Consider the following 24,491-nt stretch of genomic DNA (forward strand, 5'->3'; position numbering starts at 1 on the left):
CGTATTTGCTTGTGTCCAGTGGACAGACACTGCATTCTCATTTTATGTGCTTTGTAGTATTTACCCCACTGAAATGGTTCTGCCAGATGGTCGGTAATTATATGGAAGTAACTGACCTGTTGATTTAACACTTCTGATCCTTGAAAACATTAGACGCAGGACTCAGTAGTTTCTCTAGGGTGACAGGTGGGGAACTGGCCCAGGTCTCAGGGAGCTACCTGTGTTCTGTCACTTTGTTGAACCCACACACTCTGCCTTCCCTCTCTCCCTCTCCTCCCAGACTGAACAAGCCCTTTGTGGACTATGGGGACACAGTGATGTACGGACTGGAATCCAGCCCCAGCTCCTGGCTCCGGAACCACGCGCACTGGGGAAGGTAACCACTTCCCTCCTTTGTTGCAGCTGTGGCCTCGCAGAGTGGAGGCCCTCCGACAGGGAGGTGGGGCGCGGCACACGGTATAAGCAGTGGAAGGAACATTGTTTGGGTCAGTGGATTTGGCTCCTAGCTCAGCTCTGCCTGCAGTCATCTGGTGACCTTGGCTGTGTGACCCCTTTCTTCTCTGGTCCTCAGTTTCCTTATTGGCCAACCTGGCTGTTCCCAAATCTATGACCAGTGATTATTTTTTATTCACTCATTTGTTCAGTAAAGATATTTAAGCACTCTCTTATAAGTCATGCAGAATAATTCTCGATACAGGGAGGGGGTCCCCCTGAGGTGAATAGTGTGGTCCTGGCCCTTTGCGGACTTGTAGTCTCTGTAAGGAGAAGGGTATGTGGAAGGCTCAAGGACAAGAGATCAGGAATAGTCTATACCTGTAGAAACAGTGTCAGAAGCTAGAAGCGCACCCTAGGGGCTCAGACGGGGAGGAGATTTAAGGACGGTTACCTGTGCCAGATGCAAAGTGCACATGATATGTGCTTTAAGGGCAGGGCACCGGGCAGGAGAAGGAAGGCGTTAAGGAAGAGATGAGCTGAGCTAGAACAAATGGGTTTGTTGGGGAAAGAGACATTTCAAGGGGGGAGGGGGGCGGGGAGTGTTTGGAAATTTCTCCTTAGGGTAAGTTTCCAGATGCCGGGAGAGAAATATTCTAATTTTTGTTTCCTGTTTGAGGAAATGGTATATTTAGAAGTAGAGAGTTGACATCAAAGGCTGAATCCTTTAAATTCTTTTTAAATGGAACTGCATTAAATCTATGTTCTCCAGGAAAACTCCCTTTTTGTGTTCATAGGGAGGTTTTATAGTTTCACACATAGCTTCCTCCTGTGATACAGGTTTATTTTGCGATTCTTTTAGCAGAATCATTTTTTGTGACTGGGAGAAGCCATCGTGCCAAGTGGCCACCATTGGTTATTTGGTTGGCTGGTAGTTGGTTGATTGTTTGTCCCCGCCCCCTTCCCTCCTTTCTTCTCTCTCCTCTCCTCTCTCTCTGTTTCTCTTTCTCTCTCTCTCTCCCCATTTCTCCTCCCTCCTTCCTTATTTCCTCCCTTCCTTTCTTTAATGAAATTAATGTCTGTTCATGGTAAATTTTTTTTTTTTTTTGAGCAAGATACACGTTCATAAAGTGAAAAATAAAAGTATCTATTGGTTACACTTGCTTGGGTAGACTTCTGGCATTTTCTGTACGTATACAAACATACACATGTTCTTAACATTTTTTACACAAATTGACAGTACTATAAGTACTATTTGGAAGCTGTTTTTTTCTTTGTTTGTTTGTTTGTTTTTTCAGTTAAAGGTCCTGGACCTACCTCTATCAGCACATATAGATTTAACATACTCTTTTTCCCTGCTGTATACCTCTCCATTTATTTATTTATTTTTTTTTTTTAAATTTTTTTTTTTCAACGTTTTTTTTTTATACCTCTCCATTTAAGAATGGTCTTGCATTTACTCATTTTCCTTTTGATGATCCTTTAGGTTGTTGCCAGCTATTGTTCAGGGCTTCCATCAGTTGTCTGTTTTGGTACATCTGTTTCTGTGTACTTATGTGAAAGTAGGCTGTTTCTTAGATCCATATTATAGAAAGCGAGCGTAAAGGGCTCCACCTCCTGGGCTTTTATGCTGAGCGCTCCCTGTAGCTTTAGAACAAACAGTGTGAGACAGGATAGGCAGGCCGCGGGGAGGGGGAGGCCAAGGGCTGGTCATTGGTCCTGGGGTGTGTGCTCCACTCTAGCCATTCTGATCTCGGGATCACCCGACCCCACGCAGCATTCTAGAGAAGACAGAGGAAGGGGACCTCAGCGTCGTCTTCACCCTCCTCCAAAGCTCCAGACTGGTGGCACCTTGCACGGTTTCTCCTTTTGTCAGGGCACCCTCATCCTTGTCACCTGGTGGGAAGGGGCTGTGACGGCCTGGGAAGAAGCACTGTTGGAACACCTCTGTCTCCGGGACTCTCTTGCTTTTCATTCTCATGATGTTTGTATTCTTTCCTTCCCCTTCTACAGGCACCTGGTGGACTTCTTCCTGATTGTCACGCAGCTGGGGTTCTGCTGTGTCTACTTTGTCTTTCTGGCTGACAACTTTAAACAGGTAGGGCCCTGGTTTAAAAAAAAAAAAGACAGAGAGAGAGAGAATGGCAAGAGATAAGTGGATTTTGAGTTTAGGATTCCTTCTAAGCCAGTTTTGGTCAACAAAAGAATTAAGAGTTTAACACATTATGTAGAACGGTGTCTTTTGTGTAATTTTGTCTAAAGACCTATGACACTGAGAAACTTCCAGGTACCTTGTCTATCCTCCTGTCTTTAGATAAGATGTGCTCAAACCCAGCTCAGACAGTTGGGTTGCTGATGACAGTTATGAAGATCTCTGAAGATGGTTCACCAGCCACAGACTCCTGAATGGCGTTGTTTTCCTCCTGAGCCCCCAGTTAGGAACCCTTTTGGGTGGGAGGTCCACCGACCTCTGTCATTTGAGAGACTTTTCTGTCGCTTTCCTTCCCCTCATTCTAGGTGATCGAAGCGGCCAATGGGACCACCAACAACTGCCACAACAATGAGACTGTGATTCTGACGCCCACCATGGACTCCCGACTCTACATGCTCACCTTCCTGCCCTTCCTGGTGCTGCTGGTTTTTGTCAGGAACCTCCGAGCCCTGTCCATCTTCTCTCTGTTGGCCAACATCACCATGCTGGTTAGCCTGGTTATGCTCTACCAGTTCATTGTCCAGGTAAGAGCCCAGGCTCTCCCTCCGCCTGTTATATAATCAAAGCAGCAAACAAAACAAGTAAGTGGAACATAAATAGGGATATGTTACTTATGTGTGGTATATTTCGATTAGGGCTTCTCAACTTTGGCACTGTTGACATTTTGGGCCAGATAAGCTTTCTGTCGTGGGGACTGTCCTGTGCATTGTGGGATTTTAGCAGCATCCCTGGCCTCTACCCACCAGCTGCTAGTAGCAGCCACTCCCCAAGTTAGGCCAGCCAAAAATATCCCCAGACATTGCAAAGTGTGCTGAGGGTGGGTATGCGTGTGCCAAGTCACCCCTATTGAGATCACTGGTTTAGACTTTTCCTCAACTGGATAGTTAATATATGGATCATTGTGTAATGGGAAAATAGACAAATATTAAGATGAAAAGAAAAATCAACTTCTCTAACTCGATATTTATTTATTTATTTATTTTTACATGTTTGTTTTGAGAAAGAGAAGAGAGAGAGCACAAGCAGGGGGAGGGGGAGAGAGAGAAGGAGAAAGAGAATCCCCAGCAGGTTCCGTGCTGTCAGCACAGAGCCCAACATGGGGCTTCCTCCCACGAACTGTGAGATCACGACCTGAGCCGAAATCAAGAGTCGGACGCTTTACCGACTGAGCCACCCAGGGGCCCCTGTAACGTGATATTCAGATAAAGTAATTCCTTACCACTCCAGTTATGTATTTATTTGTCAAAATTATAAATCCAGTATTGCTTCCCCTTGCCTAGCCCACGGGGGCAGGTCTGTGGGGCAGTGCAAGAGAAGATGTATGTGAATGGGTAGAAGACGAGGCGAGAAAAATGTGCCCTCAAACAGCGTGGCCCTCTATGGACGAGACAATGTGTTTTGCCAACACTCCAGAAAAAGAGGAGAATGAAAGCAGGTGAATAAAAGCATAACTTTAAAAAAAGGTATTTAGATGTAATTACTCAAAGGACTCATCAGTGCATACTCATTAAGATGCAGACAACACGAGCATCGAAAACCACATCTCCACCCCGAGGCTCTTTCAGAGACTCACTGTGTGTGATTGGTCTGTCTCCGTCTAGGTCCTGTGAATGCATCTACGCATAACACAGACAGTATCCTGGTTTGAATTGTGTCTAGTACGTAGAGAAATATATAAAAAAAAGAATGTTTTGTTTTGTGTTTAACCTGATTTTAAAAATTATTAGATGTGCTGTTCCTCTACTTCGCTTTTTTGTTTCCGGGACAGCACCAGCGTGGCAGGGAGCTTTCCATGTTGTTACACGTAGTTTTACCTCATCCTTTTTAATTGCTGCATAGTATCTCAGAGAATAGATGTGCCCTAGTTTATTTAACCAGTCCCCAGTCAGTGGACCGTCAGGTTGTTTATAATTTTTTAGTGTTACTTTAGTATTCTGGCAGTGAGTTTTCTGAGGCCTTTCTTTTTGTGGCCATGTAGAAATACTCCCCCAAGGTATTTTTCTAGAGGTGTAGCTGTTGAAGAGTATGCACTTTTTTTTTTTTTTTTTAATTTTTTTTTTTCAACATTTTTTATTTATTTTTGGGACAGAGAGAGACAGAGCATGAACGGGGGAGGGGCAGAGAGAGAGGGAGACACAGAATCGGAAACAGGCTCCAGGCTCCGAGCCATCAGCCCAGAGCCTGACGCGGGGCTCGAACTCACGGACCGTGAGATCGTGACCTGGCTGAAGTCGGACGCTTAACTGACTGCGCCACCCAGGCGCCCCTGCACTTTTGAATTTTTATTTTGCCAAGTCGCTTTTTCCAAAAGCTTTTGACCAATTTCATATAGGCTCCCTTCCATAGTATGTAAGTAGCCATCACTAGACATATCAATCTTTTTAATATTAGTCAATCTGACAGGTGAACATTAACTCATTTTCACACGGTCTACTTAACAGTGACCAGGTCACTCACTGATACGGTTTCTAGGAAAGCAGCACATTGTGAAACAGGTTTTCCTCTACTGAGGAAATGACATAATGAATTTAGATTAACATTGTACTCAGTGAGCATTTACTGTTTTTCTTCTGTCTTAGTGAGTCAGATGGGTGGCCGATACTGACTTTTCTTCCGCAGAACTATTTTTTAAGAACAAAATAAACTGCTATCTGGATATGTCCCATTTTTGATGAGCATGGAAGGAGGACCCATGAACGCATGATTGACCATTTCCAGAGAGTTTTCTTCTCTACCTCTGGCAAATTAAGTTAAAACAAGGAAGGGTAAATAAATGCATGATTTAACGTTGTAATTAGAGATCTGAATCAGTGCCTAGGACACACCGCAGTGGACATTAAAGCGAGCGAGGCCACCTCACATAGACGTGCACACACACTGCATTTAGTCATTGGACTGCGGTGGTTACCGTGATCAGCGGGCCGGGATGGGAACGTGGCTTCCAACAGTGTCTCCGCCCCAGTGGAAGGCAATGTCCGTTTAGAGCGTTGTCTGTGCGTAGAGCAAACTTACCCTTGCAGATGAGGCAGCCCCGCCAATTTCTTGAGCGTGAGTGTCAGCCTGCCTCTGGGCTTAGCCAGGAGGCGTGTGTGGTCACAGAGTGCTCTCAGCGCTGGGGTGGCTTGGGAGAACGGTGCTGTGGCTGTGAGTCGAGCAGCATCATTTTGATGTGCATAGGTCAAGATGCTCCCTTTGGGTCGTTTTTGTGGCTGTGTTGCTGCTGTCTTGTCTTGGCGTCTTCTGCTGTCCGGTGTTTCCGAACCCTTCCGCAGTCCCGAACGTGTGTGACCGGTGCGCTTGCTCCTCGTGCAAACACCATCTTGGAAGCCAACTGAGATCCTCCACCTGTGCAGGCTTCCCCATATCTTCACCACCTGGAATGACAGATGGCATGGTTCTGAGCAGAGGGCCTCCCCCGGAGGGGGCTCCCAGTAAATGTTTTTATCGCTGCATTTCCTTAATTCTGAGATGCAATGTTTTTCATAGTTAGGATATTTCCAAAATTGGAGTAGATCTTGCAATCCTTATGTACATTTAACAGCATTTTCTCAGGAAGCTGTTATCACTGAAATTAATAATATCATAGAACCGAGGAGGTAATATGTCGGTAATGAGCTGATTTTAATTTGTATGTTTCTTTGCACGTTAAACTTTTTCCATTTTTTTAAAAGTTTATTTGTTTACTTTGAGAGAGAGAGAGAGAGAACACGCACAAGCAGGGGAGGGGCAGACAGAGGGGAAGAGAGAGAAAATTCCAAGCACTAGCAGTGCGGAGCCTGATGCGGGGCTTGAACTCATGAACCGCAAGATCATGACCTGAGCTGAAGTCAGGAGTCAGATACAACTGACTGAGCCACCCAAGTGCCCCTAAACATTTTCCACTTAAGTGGTTGGTCTCTTAAGTCAGTAGCAATTATTAAGTATGGAAAATTATAAATTCCTTCTGCTGGTCTCATTCACACTAGTATCCCCAGACATGGATTCTGAAATTCCCTCTCTGATACTTCAGCCAGATCTGATGTATGAGCCTGGATAACAGTCAGCCGCTAACCAACAGATTGCTCCTGTTTCCAGGAAGCTTCCAGAAGTTACACCGTGACTCAGGAGTAATTTCAAGGCACTGTAATTTCACTCTTTGTCTCATCGTAGAGCAAAAATATTTATTAGTCTGTCTTCATTCCAGGTACTGAAATACTTCTTATAAAGAGATCTGAGCAATTTATTAGTAGAAGAAGCTCAGGAAGGAAAAAAAATGCATTTTTAAAATTATATTTTAGGGAAACTATAGTATAATTGCTTTGAAAACTTTCAAAGAGAAGCCTATTATAGAGATTAACGTTAGATCTCCTTTTGTTCACTGGTACTATTCTGTCACACTGTTAGAGCATGCCCCATATTTGTCTAAATACCTCTATAGTTAAATCAATTTTAAAACAGTATAAAGGCAGCTTAAAATTTTTTTTTAATGTTTATTTATTTTTGACACAGAGACAGAGCGTGAGTGGGGGAGGGGCAGAGAGAGAGGGAGACACAGAATCCGAAGGAGGCTCCAGGCTCTGAGCTGTCAGCCCAGAGCCTGACGTGGGGCTTGAACTCACAGACCGCGAGATCATGACCTGAACCGAAGTCGGATGCTCAACCGATTGAGCCACCCAGGTGCCACAAAAAACATTATAAAGGCAGCTTAAAAAGCAATTCTTATATTTAAGCCGTGGATTCGCGTGGTTTCAAAAGCTGCATTCTGAAAGGACAGCTCCTGTCCCTGTTGAGTCCTGTTCCTTTGATGCTCCGTCACTGGGGGCCGTTGTTCAGTGGTGAGCCAGCTAGGATTCTGTGTCTGCACCTCCATTAACCTGCAGTTAACAAGTGCTATGGTTTTCATCTGCCTATAATTTTAAATGGCTTTTTATTTTTTTTGCCATTTTATCCCTAATGTTCCGATACTCCTATCATATGTGTATCAATAAAATTTTTCAGGTGTTCAAACTCTTTTATAAGAATTAAAAGAAAGAGAAAAGCAGCTTTATCCATGTGGAGTGTTTACGTAGTGGCATTATAGTGAATGTGCAAATTTTAAAAGTGAATGTTCTCACTATCATAAGTGGTTTTTCATGTGCTCTTAGTTATCTCAATTTTTACTTCAAAAATAGCGCATAATCAGGTCGCCTGTGTGGCTCAGTTGGTTATGCTTCCGACTGCGGCTCAGATCATTGTCTCACGGTTCGTGGGTTTGAGCCCCACGTCGGGCTCTGTGCTGACAGCTCGGAGTCTGGAGTCTGCTTCAGATCCTCTGTCTCCCTCTCTCTCTGCCCCTCCCCTGCTCACGTTCTCTCTCTCTCTCTCTCTCTCTGTCTCTCAAAAATAAATAAGCATGTATATTTTGATTTTTTTTCCCTACTCGGATTCAATTTCTGGGGATGGGATTACCTAATGAAAGAATGTGACTATTTTTATGCAAGCTCCAGCATTTGAGTTTTTTATAGTACACTGGGATATAGTCTTTCCCCAAAGCAAATAGGGGTTTTCTAAGCCTGAAGGGAAAAAAAATACAAAGACTAAATGTCCCCGAACCATGTCAGGCGTCAGACTTTCTCCTTTTAGAGGATCTTGAATCTAGGAAAAGGTTATGACCTGTCTGATGTTGGAGTTCAAATCTCGAATCTCTGTATAGCCTTTGCTTTGTTTTATTTTCTCTTTCAGAATATCCCAGACCCCAGCCGCCTCCCCTTGGTGGCTCCCTGGAAGACCTACCCTCTGTTCTTTGGCACGGCCATTTTTGCGTTTGAAGGCATTGGGATGGTAAGAGTTTCGCTGTGATTCTGTGTCGCCCTTGGTGTCCTTGAGGTCTGCTCTTTGGAAGGCTGAGGAAATGCTGTTAGAAATTATCTTCTGAAACTTATCGGCCAGCTCCTGAACAGCAATGCAGGGATTCCACTGGGGTTTTGGAAACAAATTGTATGTGATTTGAGAATGTTTGCCTTCAAACCCTCTCTGTTGCATATTTATCACCTATGTGGGCAATAAGCAATAATACATGGCAATTGGGAGAGCAGGGTCTAGAGTCAGACTGACTGGGGGTGAGTCCTGGCTCTCCCAGAGAACAGCTGTGTGACCTTGTGTGAGGACTTAACTTCTTTGTTGTTCACTTCTGAAAAGTGAACTTAATGATTAGTAGTTGTTAGGATTCAATGAGATGTGTGTAAAGTGCTTTGCGTAGCCCCTGACACACAGTAAGCATTTAATAATTTTTATTAATAATACTGTTGATTTTAGAATTAAATCAGTAGCTGCACAAATAATGTCTCTGCCCTGGAACATTGGTGTGCTATATTTTTTTGTGTGTAGATAGATGGCCTTAGCTCTCACTGCTAGTTAGCTTCCCCCACCATTGCTATGATTTCACCAAGTTCTTCTCCTAAAGAGAGGAATCTGCCACTCATTTGCACCTAATTTGATTTTTATTTATATTTTTTCATAATAAAGTTCCAGAATTCTTCCTTGAAGAAAATTAGTAGTACTGTTGGCCAACAGCTTAGGAAAAGGGAAGAAGACACTTTTCCTTTCATGGAATATCTTTTTAGCCCCATTTGGTTTCCCTGTCACTTGATATACTTTTAAGAAAACCTAGAAGCTGGATCGATTCTTTCGTCAAAATACTAAGGAGTTGCCCTGGTGGGATTGGTGCGATGTGTTAAGGCCCTAACATCACGGGGGAGACTTTCTGAGGGATCAGTGTGTAAGTTGTTGTCCCGAGGTTTTACACCTTTCCCTTTGCTCTTTCTTGGAGCTTCTCGCTGCCCAGGAAGATGGTCTCACCTTGACTCACAAACACAAACAGAACCCCGTATTGTAGCAGTGAGAAACGAGCTCTCAAGTGCTTGGGACTGGAAAGAAGAGATTGAGTAAATGTGGAAAGCTGCCTGGAGATCCTGGTTCTGAAGGAGCATTGTGCGGAACTTACCAGTTTTCCCTGGCAGCACAGTGCAGACGTTGTTCTTTGCTTCCTTTCATTAGCCAAGGCCTGGATGTGGAGTCATCCTGTGATCATTATTATCTGTTGCTTGAGATTTCTCTGTGTTTCGACTCTTACTTTGGATTTGAGGGCTGTTGAGCGTGTGTGGGTGCAGGGCCCCTGCTCACTCTTTGTTCATGGTAGGCTCTGTGTTTGTGCCACTGGCCCAGGCCTGGCAGACATGGGGGAGATGGGCTGCCTGCCCTCTGGCTCTCTAGACTGTCCACGAAAGGTAACCGGAAGCAAGCTTAGCAACTGTTTCTAACCGGATGTGGATCAGCCGAAGCTGGAGGCCCCCTGCGCTGGTGGGGGAGGGGGGGTGGTGTTGAGGGCCGGTTGGAAGTGCAGGGCTGTGGCTCCCTCACGGCGCCGGGCCTGCAGCAGGCCCTCCCTGCCCGCCGGGGTATGTCTGGCACAGACCCACTCTGCCTCGTGACCGCAAGCGTTCAAGGAAAATGAGTGTCATGACAAGATCAAAGATGGTTTGTGGGACAGCTCGACACTGTCACTCTGCCTTGTGAGCCTGGCCAGGTGCAGGTGGTAGCAGGTTGTGAAGTTTCCGGGAACTAGAGTGGCAGTGTTCCCTGACCTGTGTTTTGCATTCTTCGGACAGGTTAGCAGAACTGTGGTCTCAGGCGAGGTCTTTTCCCCATTGTGCCGGGTGGGCATGAGGTGGGAGGGCTGCCGGTGGCCGTGCGGCTGTGCTGAGGGGCAGAGAGCACCCCCCCCGCCCATGGGGCTCCTGCAGCCGGAGGCAGAGCACTGGCCTGGGCAGGGGTCCTGATCCCAGTCCGGCCCACGCTCGCCTCCCCGCACTTCCCGGCTCACACAGTGGGCTCTGCCTCTCCTCCAGCTCTGAGGAAATAGCTTGGATTTGTTTCTGTCTCCTGGGGCTAAAGCAGTTATTTCTGAGCCCATTACAGTTTTGTTTTTCACCATTAATGTTCCTTTTTCCTGTGTTTTCTCTTCTTTCTCACTACTCTTATAGGTTCTGCCCCTTGAAAACAAAATGAAGGATCCTCAGAAATTTCCGGTCATCCTGTACGTGGGAATGGCCATCATCACCGCCCTGTACATCAGTCTGGGGTGCCTGGGGTACCTGCAGTTTGGAGCTAACATCCAAGGCAGCATAACCCTCAACCTGCCCAATTGTTGGTACGTGGGGAAGGATGGAAGCATGGGAGCCCTGGACACTTGTTTCATTTAGTTTGTAGTTTTTAAAATGTTTACTTATCTATTTTGAGAGAAAGAGAGGGGGAGAAAGAATCCCAAGCAGGCTTCATGCTGTCGGTGCGGAGCCTGATGTGAGGCTCGATCTCACGAACCGTGAGACCATGACCTGAGCCGAGATCAAGAGTCGGATGCTTAACTGACCGAGCCACCTGGATACCCCTGGATGTTTTTTTAAATTCATGGGTCAGAACGTGGATTTTCTTCCTAGTCACCCCTTAAATCAGCTTACTTCACTTTAGCCCACCACTGCCACCCCCTACTCACCCCCGCCCCTGCCCCCAGCCAGCACCGTCCCTCCTTGGCCCCCCACTGAGCCCTTTGACCCATCTGCCTGTCCTAGCCTTAATCCTTCTCCGGGTCTGTTCTCCCATTCCCTGTACGAGCCAGGACTCCAGTCATGGGTGCATTCCCTTGGCGAGAGTCCTCAGGGGCCTCCCTTTGCTCCTCCAGCAGAGACAAAAATCTGCAACGTCCCTGTCAGGACCACTCGGGCTCTAGCCCTGCCTGCACCTCCTTCCTAGTCCGTGAGGAAGACTTAGCCAAGGAGCCACTCTTTCTGAGAAACTTTCTCTGCTGTTCCACCCGCCACAACCTCCAGGCTACGTCAGATGCCCCTTCACTCTGTTCTTACAGGATCCCATTTGGACCCTAGCCTAATTCCTGTTCCAAAGCGCTATAATGTTCTGTTTACCTGCACTGTGATCTCCCTCCACCGTAAGCTCTGCATTCTACCCCAGCCCCCAGCACAACACCTGGCACACGATCATCACCCAGTAGGTGCCTTTTGAACAAAAAGGAGGACTAAATGCTAGAACTGTGAGGCATGTTGTGAAGAGATGTTTTCAGGGAGCAACTGGGGCATAGAGGGTAGGGGCGTTCTTCCATGTTCACCTCTGTGGCCTTGGACAGGTCACAGCTGCTCACTGCCTCAGCTCCCACTTTGGGGAACCAGGAGTAGTCATTTCTTCCAGGATTGTCAGGAAGACCAAATGCTATGTGTGAGAAAGTGCTTCGTCATACTCTCCTGGTACGATCAGAAGGAGAAGTCTGCCCTGAGCTTTCTTCTTTGTTTAGAGGAGGGACTCCTCTGGAGGCGTATGCCACATGGATTGGTTGATCAGGTAGTATGCCATTTCTCCCTAGAAATCTGAACCTGGAAGGGCCAAGCATCCCATCGGTTCACCTCAAGCATTCCAGACAGGGAGAAAAGAGGGCGAATAGGCTGGGTTCCCAGCTTCTGCTGTGCCTCTCCCGTGGCAGTCACCGGCTTGATGAGTGGGTGGAGGCCTCTCACAGTGGACTTGGGGCTGTGGGGAGCCCTTCTGTATCTCACTTTGCTTAACTCTTGGTTACTATCTTGCAGGGAAACACTGAGACATACTGAAATGCTTCCTGAAAAGGTAGCTGTCGCAGGGTGTGTCTGAAGCAACAGTTCTGTTTTGAAGATGAAAATTTCATTGTGGAGGGCAGCTGAGCAGACACTGAGAAGCTTGTTGAGTGCCCTGGGGACCAGGGAACCTTTCAGGCTGCCCTGGCTGACCTGCCTGTGCATGTTGTTAGAGCTCTGATCAGCGAGGCATTGTACAAAGGCAGGTTGAAAAAATTGAGAAGAGTGTTTATTCGGTTGTGTCGTCAGTGTTTAGCCCAGGGTGCCCTTAATCAGCAGGGGTCTGGGGACAAGGGTTGTGGTGTGGCCAGCCAAGTGGCAGTCCTGCAATGGGCTGTTGTTTTCAGAAAGTCTTTCCCTTTCGCTCTGATGCCTGCTTTTAAGTTTCCAAATGTTCCTGCCCTTTCAAGAGCCAGGTGGTAGGTTGGCATAACTGAAGATGAATGGATCAGGAACAGCAGAAGCAGCCCACATAATCTAAAGCCGTGGATGAGCACCTGTCATCGTCCCTTTGACACTCCAAACCCAGCTACTCTCATCTTTCTGCCTCCATTCAGGCGCGATTTATTTAGCCGTCCCTGCAGGTGACGATCCTGCTTCCAGACTTCCCAGCACTCCAGAAGGCTTTGGTGTTGTACCGAGTTTAATTATAGAGGCACCAGCTGATTTTTCCAAAGCGTTTTTATTATCTATTCTTGGAGCAAGTAAGACCTTTTGTCAAACTCAGTCTCTCCCAGGATGTTCTCCTGTTTATAGCATCAGAACATCTTCTAGGCATTAAGTTCAACCACAGAGAAACTCCATGCACAATATACACAATGCAATCACCACTTTTAAATAGATTTCCAACAAGGTGGGGGAGGCCAGTGTTTCTTGCTGCTGAAGGCATGAAGGTCTTGCTTGAAGGGGAGCTTTTGCTAAGGGGCAGGGTAGCCTTCCCTGGACTGATCATTTCAGATCCATGAGTACTTATGGATCAGGCTTGTTTTCTACTCTGCACAGTTCTAGGCAAGAGATAAGACAGAGCTATCTGTTGGTGAGTTAATCGTCTCCCTGAGGAGCCACACATGATAGGAAGCCACACATGGTAGGAAGACAGCCACAGTGGTGTGGGAAGATGGGTTTTGCTCTTGCTTCTTGGTCATGTGGTCCCCTTCTGATTCTAGGGAACAGGGAATTGAAGGGGAAGGATAGAAAAAGGCCTGTTACGCTTTAATTGCATTTTTAATTGTTTTGATTTTTGAAAGGTTATATGTCCATGGTAAAGATTCCAGCTGTTCAAAGTGTAGACAGAATATGTTTGTTTCCATTTGCTTCCCCAAGTCCCCAGTTTTACAGTTTACCATTTCAGAGGCAACCACATTCCCGATTTCTTGTGTTTCCTTTTGGGGATGGTTAGAGTATGTAAGAATGTCATATGCATGTGTGTGTGGGGGGGGGAGGGAGTGTTTTTTCCTTCTTTTTCCTTTTTTTGGACAATTTGTAGCACACTGTAGGCACTGTCCTGCTTCATGCATTTTTCACTTACGTATCCTGGCGCTGGTTCCGTATCAGCACCTGTAGTTCTGCCTCCTACTTTTTCACAGCTGTATGGGACCCTATGATGTAACTAGTTCCCCACTGGCTAACATTTCAACTGTTTTCAGCCTTCCATACGTAAACAATGCGACAGTGACATACTTGGAGTGAAAAATGTTACACAACGTGCAAGTGTATCTGCAGGGTAAATGCCTCGACATGAAATTGCTGGGTCTGAAGGACATGCGCGTTGGTGACTTGGATAGACATGGCCACGGCGAGACCGTCTTGCCCCCTCACTGCTAGTGCTGTGGCACAGAGCAGGCTTTGGAATGGGTCTCGGCTCTCTCTCTGCAGGCTGTACCAGTCGGTCAAGCTGCTCTACTCCATTGGCATCTTCTTCACCTACGCCCTCCAGTTCTACGTCCCGGCCGAGATCATCATCCCCTTCTTCGTGTCCCGCGTGCCCGAGCACTGCGAGCTGGTGGTAGACCTGTTCGTGCGCACTGTGCTGGTCTGCCTGACATGTGAGTAGAAGACGAGATAATTGCTTTGGTTTTTTTTTTTTTTTTTTTTTCCTCCCCAAAGGGCACCCAGTCCTCAGGGCTTTCTTGAGGGAGAGCCTGGTGTACTGAAACAGTTGTAGTGTGTGAGCGGGGAACATGGCCTGATGTCTCAGGTGCGTAGTTGAGGCCCAGCCAGACGGTGAAGTGAATTGATTGTATATGTACTCAAAAGGGCATGGGAAGGAGAACACAAGTTTATTTGTAGATATGGCGTAAAATGCTACAGTGGTGGTCAGAATTCATAGTAAAGATGTACAATTACTATCCCATGTCCTTGGGGTAAAATAAGGTAACAGTGTAAAAGAGAGCCATTTAAACCATATGCATATGAGTATAGGTTACTTTGATAGCCACTACATGTTTATTTGTGTTTTCAAATAATCCTTTTCCAGTGTGACAATCTATTGCTTAGATTTCATGTTGGGCCTATATGATACCCTTCTAGACGTTTACTAAATGTGTTTCTTAGAAAATGTATACTGATTAATCTAGGTGTTTGATTTTTACCTTTGTGTTTTATTTCTCCTCCCTGACCACACGCCCCGGAGTGTGAGTTAAGAGACAAGATATTACTCTATTTGCTGTTGGTGGAAACCGATGTACATTTTAAAATAAAAATCAATTTTTCCTTTTTTTTTTTCTTTTTTGGTAGGTTCTGTGAGTTGATAGAATAGAGAACCCCTGAATAAATTGGTCTATAATACCTAATGTAAATTTCTAGGAGATTTGCAACTTCTTTCCAGATCACAGTACTTGAATCTAGATGTTACTTTTTGGCTATGTTGGGCTTTTTATTTTATTTTTAAAAATTGTGTTATTTTGGGAAAAGAATTATCTTGACTTATTATATTGAGACTTCCCTGGGAACTTCTTAAATTATCCAGTCCAAGGCTCTATCTTTGGAATAAAAATAGGCCTGTATGATTTTTAAATTGAACCAGAATGGAGTGTTTTAGGGATAAATGGTGTGAAAGTTATCTAGCATTTACTCATAGTGTGGAAGATCAGAAATGATGTTATGGGTTAACTGTTGACAAGAGAAGGGCAGTAGAGGTTAGACATGGGGGACAGACTAGTGCCTATTCCAGAATGGACCTCCTCAGGGAATAGTATCGTGCCTACCTAGAATGGACCTCTTTAAGGGAACAGACTACTTCCCATCCCAGAATGGTCTCCTCAATAGAGCTGATAGTGCTTATCTCAAAATGGACTTACTTGAGGAAACATTCTGGTATGTATTTCTGAATAAACTTCCTCAGAAGAACAGTCTAGTGCCTATCCAAGAACAGACTTCTTCTAGGGAACGGACTACTGCCCATCCCGGATCAGCCTCCGCATGAGAACAGCTTAGTGCCTATCTCAGAATGGTCTCCTCAGCAAGACCAATAGTTCTTACCCTAGAAAGGACTTGAGACACCAGTCTCAAGGAGACAGACTAGTGCCTATTTCAGAATGAACTTTTTCAAGGTAACAGCCTAGTGCCTATCCCAGAATAAACCCTCTTCAAAGGAACGGACTAGTGCCTATTCTAGAATGGGCTTCTTCCACGGAACAGATGAGTACCTATCCCAGATGGGCCTCCTCAAGGGAACGACTTAGTGCCTATCCCAGAATGGGCTTCTTCAAGGGACAGCCTGGTGCCCGTGCTAGAAAGGACCTCAAGGGACAGCCTAGTGCCTGTGCTAGAAAGGACCTCTTTAAGGAAAGTGCCAACCCCAGAATGGTCTTCTCAATAGAACGGACATTGCTTACCACAGAATGGGCTTCCTAGGGAACAGGCTAGTACCTATCCTAGAATGGTCCTTCTCCAAAAAATAGACTAGTGCCCATCCCAGAATGGACCTTTCAAGGAAATAGACTGGTGGCTCTACCAGCTAGGACTTTCTCAAGGGAACTGAACAGTGCCTATCTCAGACTCATCTGCTCAAGGAATAGACTGGCTCCTGTCCTAGAATGTCTCTTCAAAGAATAGACTAGTACCTGTCCCAGAGTGAACTGTCTCAGGGGAACAGACTGATGCCTGTCATGGAACAGATTTCTTCAAGCCACCTGCAGTTCTCTTTCTCATTTCATTTCAAGGATGTGGGTGAAGCTCAGCGTCCTGAATCTTTGTATGGAAGGAGGTCACTAGAGCTGAGGAACCAAACCTTCTGACTTAATGTTGGGCATATTCTGTCTGAGGATTTATTGCAGGGTGGGGCTGGGGAAGAGCCAGGCAACGAGTGGACTGCTTGCATTTGCCAACCCTAGCAAGTTGATGGCAGCCAAGAATCTGACTTCTCCTTATAGCCTTTGTTTGGCAGACCTTCTGGACCTCTGTAGTCCAGCCTATAGAAAAAGCCCACTCAGCAGCTAATCCAGTGCCCAGAGCTACCTACAGGCCACTGCTGCCCTAGAGCAACTGAAAAGGAAACAATTGTAGTGTATCTTTGCTTTTCTAGCAATTTGCCTTAATGTGCACTAAGATGCTCTGGATTTTGTTCCTATCTTCTGCCTGCAACTCTCATTCTTCAACACAGATACGTGTGTTCCTCTGTGGATGGTTACCTCTAAGGATTGAAGTCCAGCCTTCATGTGCACAGTGTATAATGTCAACTCTCAGTGTTCTGATTCTGGAATCCAAAGGGTGCTGGAAGCAAGGATAGGATGGTTCAAATAATTGGCTTTTTTCAAAGTGGTTTCTCTAGAAAAGGTAGGTCTGTCTAGGCAAAATGTGCTCTAACTGCCTAGACACCAGCTTCTCCTTGCCCAGAGAGCTGGGGCGGTGATGTTGGGCCTGATTCCTGTCCTGGCCCCATTTTCTTCTCAAACCTGGCTTAGCCTCCGGTAGCATATGTCTTGCTTCCTGCCAGGTTTCTTTCCACCGCGCCCTGCAGGAGCCAGGAGTCTCTGATTCATAGACCTCATGCTATCCTTAGATGTCTCCTGGATTTTGCTTTGCTTTTCCTGACTCTGTCTGTGGGTCTCATCTCCCTTCTACAGCATGATGCTCAAAGGACTCAAGCTGCTTTTGATCTGCAAGTGCATTCAGTTATTTCCCTTTCTGTGATCTATTGTGACTTAGCATTGCATCGTCAGCCTATTAAATGATGCAGCCTTTTCATCTCTGAACACCCGGGCTTCTTTTCCCTTCCCTGGAGACTGTGAAGTGATTGTGGGATTCAGGAGAGACATTTCACTGCAGCACCAACTTAAATGCATTTATGTGACTTTATTTTGTTTTTGTTTTTTTCCTGTACTTTCAGATCTTTGCTGCATAAGGTTATTTGGTGTATGATTTTAGAACTTTGCTGGAACTGATTGTTTTCTATTACACCCGTACATTTTAATAGCAGCTTATTTTATTGCTATTTATAGTGTTTTCTTGTCTTTTTTCCTCCTCCTCCTTACCCTCCACCCACCAAGGGAAGCAGGGGAATTTGGTCCAGACTCAATTTTTTTTGCACTGGGAATTCGACTTTCTCGCCACTCTCCCCCTTTTTGCAAAGACTTCTGTGTCTACTCTTTGGTGCTTAATTTCAGACTCTTGGACAGGAGGGGAAGGGAAAATACATGCATCAGAGAATGGTGTTCATTGTGTTGCGATTTCATATGAAACAGTATTTCTTTCCAGCCCCTATGTTTCAATTGCAGACTTCGCAGGTCACCTATGTGCAAGGAGGAGAGGCTGGAAGAGGCTGGTGTCAGAGGGAGTTCAGAAGTGTAGAAAGAGTAGTTCCTTTGGGTTCCATGAGGCATTAACCTGTCCTTCAGTGCTTTGAACTAATTCTCTGTGCCATTTCCCACGTGAAGCATCTTCCTTCGGTTACATATGAAAATTTCAGAAACCTATTGTTGAAGATGTAATAACATAAAGCCTTATCAGTTAAAAGGCCTGTTTGGACTGGAATGCGTAGCTGTGGAACATTCCAAGCAGCCAAACCCTGTCAAGCATGAAGCTGCCAGGTCCGAACAGAGTGGCTTCTCAGCAGCTTGTGCTCCCTCCCATCCCTCCATCTTGCAGCTACAATGACAAGGGGCAGTGGTGTTAATTAGCTGTGCACTGTGGGTCCCTGGGGAACCCTCCCGAGGCCTCAGTTTCCTCAGCCAGAAGATAGATGTGCAGGGTACCAGATTGCGAAGACTTCTTTCAAGTCTAAACTTCTGTGATTTGGCACAGGTGCTTTGAGCCTGATTTGAAATTTCTACCAAACTACTGCTCAAAAAAAAAAAAAGTTAATGTAGAAACATTTCAAGAATGTCTAGATTGAAGAAGAAATTCCAAATATCCCACTGACTTAACAAAATAATTTTTTTTTGCATTTTATTTTCTGTGTTCATCCTCGTAGGTGCTTTTAAAAATAGCTGCAATCGTAGTATACACAGGAAACTTTGTCTTTTGCTTTTTATTTGATATTATGTCATGAATATACGTGTCCTTCATAAATATTTTCATGACCATATAATATTCTATTATATTAGTGGATCATATTTACTAAACTACTCCTTTGGTGTGGGACATGTAAGTTGTTTTCCTTGCTTTTGTATTTTTTTAAATTTATACTCCCCCTAAATGAAATGACATATTGTGTCCAAGGCTGGTATTAATTTTAAAGGTACATTTCTAGACATTCAGAGTAACACAGGTGGGCTGCAGCAGCATTGAGCACAACGAAACAGCAGGAAGAGCTTCCAGACATAGGGCTGGCTGTAGGTGTCCAGCATATTTCTGTAAGTGTGTGTTCTCTAAAGTGCTTTGTCTTCTCTTGTGCACACGTCAGCTCTTTCGGTTGCCGGTCTAAAACCACAGGCTCCAGAATCCCAGTCAGTTCCATCTCTGAACATGGTCGTTTGCCCCCTGGTGCTTCAGCAGTCAAAAGGTCACATTTTTAGTGTCTCTTAACCCAAAGGGAACATGTTTTGTAATACCGTTGGAGCCCTCTTGACTAATCACGTGGACTAGCTGAGTTGTCCTCAGTCCCCCATTTCTGCACATGCCACAGCCAAGCTGCTACAGAGGGCGCTGCCTTGCTGTTTGGGAGTGCGCTGTGGGAGTGTTCCTCTTTGTATGGGGTGCGCTTGTGGGGGAGCAGGGAGAGAGAAGGGAGAGGATATTCCTGGTTGGCTGCTTTGAGATCTCTACCTTCTGGAGTTTCTCTTTCCAGAGGGCTTTAATTCCGAGTGAAGACATTTAGTGCTAGAAGAGGTTTTGGTTACTCCCACATCTTTCCTAAGTACATGATTCCCATGTCTGGAATTAGCTGAAGCTAGCTGGCCACACTTTGCATGATGGCATCCCTGCTGTTGAGCCCTTGGGGCTATTTGTGCTAATTTGGTTGGGTCCTCTTGTCTTCCCCTTCCCCCTGCATTATTAGTGTGAGGCTTACTGTTCTTGCCTTCTCCCCACCCCCCTCATTATCTTTCTCCAATGTCAGGCTTTATTTGGGGTTCGCTTGTGGTATCTGGTCCAGCTAGGATAGCCCTGTGATCCTGGCCTTAAGAGAAAAGTTTTGCCACTTTAAAAAATCTCTATTTAGAGATATTTTTGTTAGGCACGCTTATTGTGTATATCCTTTGTAGCAAACACAAGGGCAAGTTTTTAGATTGCTTTTAAAATGTCATGCTGAAGTGGAACATCTCTGTCTAATCTGAGAAAAGATTCTAATCGCAGGAGCTTGTGTCACTGTTTCCACCTAATGCTTATCATAGAGTAGAGCACATCTGACCTCACTTAAGTCCTATCACGATGTACCATATGTCCCCCAGGTTAACGTGAGAGAGGAAGAGGGGATGTCAGACTCAGAGCTGGGAGGGCGCAGGCAGGTCATCTGACTTCTTTCCTCCTCGGGCTTATTGTCTCTGATAAGGGACACCCTTCTCTTGAGTGGGGTGGAGCATCCATGGAGATCAGGGGCTGGCACCGGAAGAATAACTCACACTCCCTTTAATGGCACAAAACCAGGCAGGCTGGAAGCTGTGTTTAGGGCATGCCCATCTGTTCTAGGAGAGGAATCCCATTGCTCTGCTGTGCCACAGTCGAGCAGGACATGGTGCTTCCCACTTGACAGTGAGTTGAAGGATCCCACAACACACTCCTAAGTGACTAAACCTGCTTTGTACAGTTCCTTAAGATGTCAGAGGTGGGTGAGACTTCAGTCCTCATCCAGGGCTTGTATGGTCACCTAACCTCATGGGTGAACGAGCTGAGGCTCCAAATGGTGAACCCGTTGGTGCTGGGACTGGTGATTGTATTAACTCACATTTCATTTATTGTGCACTTAAGTTCTGAGTGCTCTGAGATCTCGATGTGAACGGTCTCATGTGACCATTCCTATTTAGTGGTAGGTTAAGTAGCTGGCTGGTTAGTGGTGGAGCTGGGATTGGAGTCCAGGTTCTGAGTTCAGAGCCTGCACTCTCAACCACGTTCCTTTAGCAGCCTCTCCCGGGGTTCAGATCTGATTGCTGCCCCAGTGCTATTGCCACCACACCCCTCACCCACATTGGAACCGTGGGAGCCATCACTGTGAGGTTGACATTAGGCAGATGTAGACCCAGACCCCAGAGAGGGGAAGGGAACACACAGCACGGACCACACGGCAGATCAATTCTCGTTGAGCGCAAAGTTGTCCGTAATGAGAACGCCATTTTGTCATCAGCTTACAATTTAGTCTTTTTTTTTTTTTTTTTTTTACGTTTATTTATTAAGAGACAGAGGGAGACTGAGCATGAGCAGGGGAGGGGCAGAGAGAGAAGGAAACACAGAATCTGAAGCAGGCTCCGGGCTCTGAGCGGTCAGCACAGTGCCCAAGGCGGGGCTCGAACTCACAAACCGCGAGACCATGACCTGAGCCAAAGTCGGACGCTTAACTGACTAAGCCACCCAGGCGCCCTAGTTTACAATTTAGTTTTATCCTTCCTCCAAATTCAACCCTGAAGATTTGAGGGATATCACCAACTCTATGTAGAAATAGCTAAGGGCTGAAACATACTGTTTTTAACTTGCAGTGCAAGTTAAAAGCCTACACTTTTTATGGGCTTCCTGAAGGCTTCAGAACAGCGAGGGTGTTGACGGATAATTGCCATTACGGTTGAACACTAGAATAAGGAAAGAGGAAGGGATTGCCTCGGGGCTATAAAATGATGCTAGAAGCAGATCTGAGGCTCAGTATCCTTGTGCCCCCTTTTGTTATCAGGCTTCAAAACACTTGTCTTACTTCCTTTGCAAAGCAGAGAGAGGTCAGGGCTGACTGTATACCGGTTCTCTGCTAAATGATTGCAGTGCGTCCCTGGGAAAGTTAGCCCGACATCTGACTCCCCCAGTTCTTCACAGACAGGCTCTTTGTGTGATCAGCCAGCGTCCCTGTTCTCCCTCCTGCAGGTGTCGTTCTGTATGTTCTTAATCGTCAGGTGTGTGACGTGACCAGACACTTGAGGGCCTGCATTCTGTCCCTTCCTATCATTGAATCTGCCTGGGGACAGTAACCATGTTGTGAAGTTACATACCCATGGACCCAAGGCAGATTCTGCCAACGAGTGTCTGCGTCGCAGTGCTGCCTATCAGACGCTAGATGTTCTGCCGCAAGGGGAGTATTCTGGGTCTGTGCTGTCCAGGACGGTAGCCATTAGGCACAGGCAACTGTTAAGTCCTTGAAATATGGCCGCTGTGAATGAGGAACTGGATTCGTTTAAGTTGACATCGCTTCAGAGGAAGTGTGAGACGGGAGACGTGTACCTGTCCCTCTCCTGGTAAGCCCCCATCCCACATCGCCTCCTCTCTTACTACAGGGAGTGCTATTCCAGCTTAAAAGCAAGTGCGTCTCACAAAACCTGGCTTCTACATGCAACCCAGTCCATTTGTCTGTAGCTTAGCCAAAGAAACAGTCATCGATGCGGACAGTCCCATCTGAGGAGTAAAATTGATCTGAGGGTAAAATGGGGTGCGTCGGCCTGAGGTGTCTGTCTGGCAGTCTCACCACTGTGATGCCTTGCTCAGAGCGACTTGGCTACACTGCTTTGTGAGATGAAGGGGGAACTGAACCCCCCCCATGTAAGATGTGACTCGTAGGAGCCAGTGAGGTATGTGCTCTGGAGCACGGTCTCCATGCTGGGGACCTCCGGTTGGAGCCTGCCGTGGGGAAGACAGTAATGAGTCAGTAATGCAGTTGCATGGGCAGCAGCATATATAGTAGAATGATGCTCTGAACTCTAGCGTGAGCCTCTTGTACCCCAGGCCTTTTGTGAGGTGCCTGTGCAACCCCGTTGGGCCATCAGGGTATCTCTGTGACATAGGAGCCATTTGTATCCTCATTTGCCAACAAGAAAACCAGGGAATAGAAAGGAGTGGTAACATCCCCCCCACCTCCCCCCGTGTCACCGATGCCAGAGCCCGCGGTCCTCTGGGCACTTGTGGAGCAGTGGCCTTCGCGCCTCGCCCCCGGCGGAAAACTGAGTCAGATGAGAACGGCGGGCTCAACGGGCACTGGAGTAAGTGCGGTCGGCGAGGCCTCCTCCCCCTGGTGTGACAGCAGCACTGTCATTGCCACGGGGTGGAAGCTGACGGGGTTTCCTAAGGCAGCCTGCGGTTGGTTCTTCGTCACTTCCGCCTGGTGTGGGAGCCACGGACGCGAGGCCATCGTGTGGGGCCTTGCCCCTCAGGTGAGCCTGCACTCTGAGCTACATCTGCTTTCCCTGTAGGAAAATGCTCTGTGAGACGGGGTTTATTCTGATAGCATTCCAGAAGGATGGCCCCACCGCCCCCCCCCCCCCCCCGATTTTGTTTCTTGTCAGTTAAGTGAGATATTTGTGGGGGAGGTACCCTCAGCAGAAGAAAAAGACCAGTCACACAGAAACAGTCCACCTCCCTCCTCTGGTAGGGACCAGGCTGCCCAGGAGTGTAATTTGGTTCCTTTGCTTCGGAAAGATGGAGGTCGTATGCTGTAGTGGGAAAAGCTGAAAGCCAGGAGATCTGAGTTCCAGTCCCAGCCTTGCAGTGAGACCCAGGTTGTGCCACACCTGTGGCCATTTGTTTTCTTATCTGTGCAAAGAGACACTGGATGGGACAATGTCTAAGTTTCTGCGGAGCTCTCCATTTTGGAAGAAGGACTCGTGCTAAATTTGCTCAGCAGTGAGGAGGTCTCTCCCGGCTCTGGGCAGTCCTGAGCAGGCGTGTCCTCTCTCTCCTGCAGGCGTCTTGGCCATCCTCATCCCCCGCCTGGACCTGGTCATCTCCCTGGTGGGGTCCGTGAGCAGCAGCGCCCTGGCCCTCATCATCCCGCCCCTCCTGGAGATCACCACCTACTACTCGGAGGGCATGAGCCCCATCACCATCGCCAAGGACGCCCTGATCAGCATCCTGGGCTTCGTGGGCTTTGTGGTGGGGACGTATGAGGCCCTCTACGAGCTGATCCAGCCAAGCAGTGCTCCTGTCTTCATCAACTCCACCAGTGCCTTTGTATAGCGATCTGCCCGCCCCGCCCCTGTGTGTTCCCCAGCCCCTGGCCCCAGAGCCTCAGCTAGGGTCCGGGCTCTGGGGAAAGGCGAGGTTGCTGTCCAGGAGCCCCTCTACCCGGCAGCTGGGTGCCCTGGGCCAGGTAGGGCTGAGGGCACAGGAGAGAGTGGGTAGCAGATATGCAGAGGCCCCTCTTAGTGGCAGGGCCACCCCTGTTCATTTGTACTTACATTAACCCAGAACTTTGCAACTCTTTTCCCTCATCCTGTCTCCTCCCTTACCTGCCTCCCTCCTTCTGACCCACCTCACCCAATTATTCCTGTTGCACAGCTCACTTTATTTAAAAATCTTAGCATCCCCCACCTCCTGTTTTCTCCTTTCCAGGCCCAGGCCTGGATTAAATGAGTGGGAAGGCTGGGCCTCTCTCTTTCTCATACCTCTCCCAGATATTTTACCTCAGTTTCCTCCAACCTGTTCAAGTCTCCAGGAGGTGCCTGGACCTACCTAGTAGTTAAAAACCAGCCTTCCAGAGCTGGAGCTTTTAATCTTTACTCTCTCTGCCTGTGACCCTTGGCAACACCTCCTCCAAATTCCTCGTGTGGGTCACAGTGTTGTATTCTTAGATGCTTTAGCTTCCGAAAGATATCAAGTCCTGCCTAAATTGAAAATATTTATATTTTATTTAAAATTAGCTTCTGTTTTTA

General features: G+C 46.8%; 1 protein-coding gene across 2 annotated transcripts in view; it reads left to right on the forward strand.

The window, feature by feature from the left end:
• The window catches only part of SLC36A1 (solute carrier family 36 member 1), a 42,666-nt gene extending 18,175 nt beyond the window's left edge, over positions 1–24,491 (forward strand). For both annotated transcript variants that reach the window (XM_086698651.1, XM_025923691.2), the window contains 7 exons: positions 281–376; positions 2,446–2,530; positions 2,950–3,168; positions 8,345–8,443; positions 10,645–10,811; positions 14,152–14,321; positions 23,525–24,491. In XM_086698651.1, coding sequence (XP_086554777.1) covers positions 281–376; positions 2,446–2,530; positions 2,950–3,168; positions 8,345–8,443; positions 10,645–10,811; positions 14,152–14,321; positions 23,525–23,796 — 1,108 coding nt within the window. In that variant the 3' untranslated portion in view covers positions 23,797–24,491. The remainder of the gene's footprint in view (positions 1–280; positions 377–2,445; positions 2,531–2,949; positions 3,169–8,344; positions 8,444–10,644; positions 10,812–14,151; positions 14,322–23,524) is intronic.

This window comes from Puma concolor, chromosome A1 (genome assembly GCF_028749965.1).
Source record: "Puma concolor isolate L17-30 chromosome A1, mPumCon1.1.hap2, whole genome shotgun sequence".
NCBI lineage: Eukaryota > Metazoa > Chordata > Mammalia > Carnivora > Felidae > Puma > Puma concolor.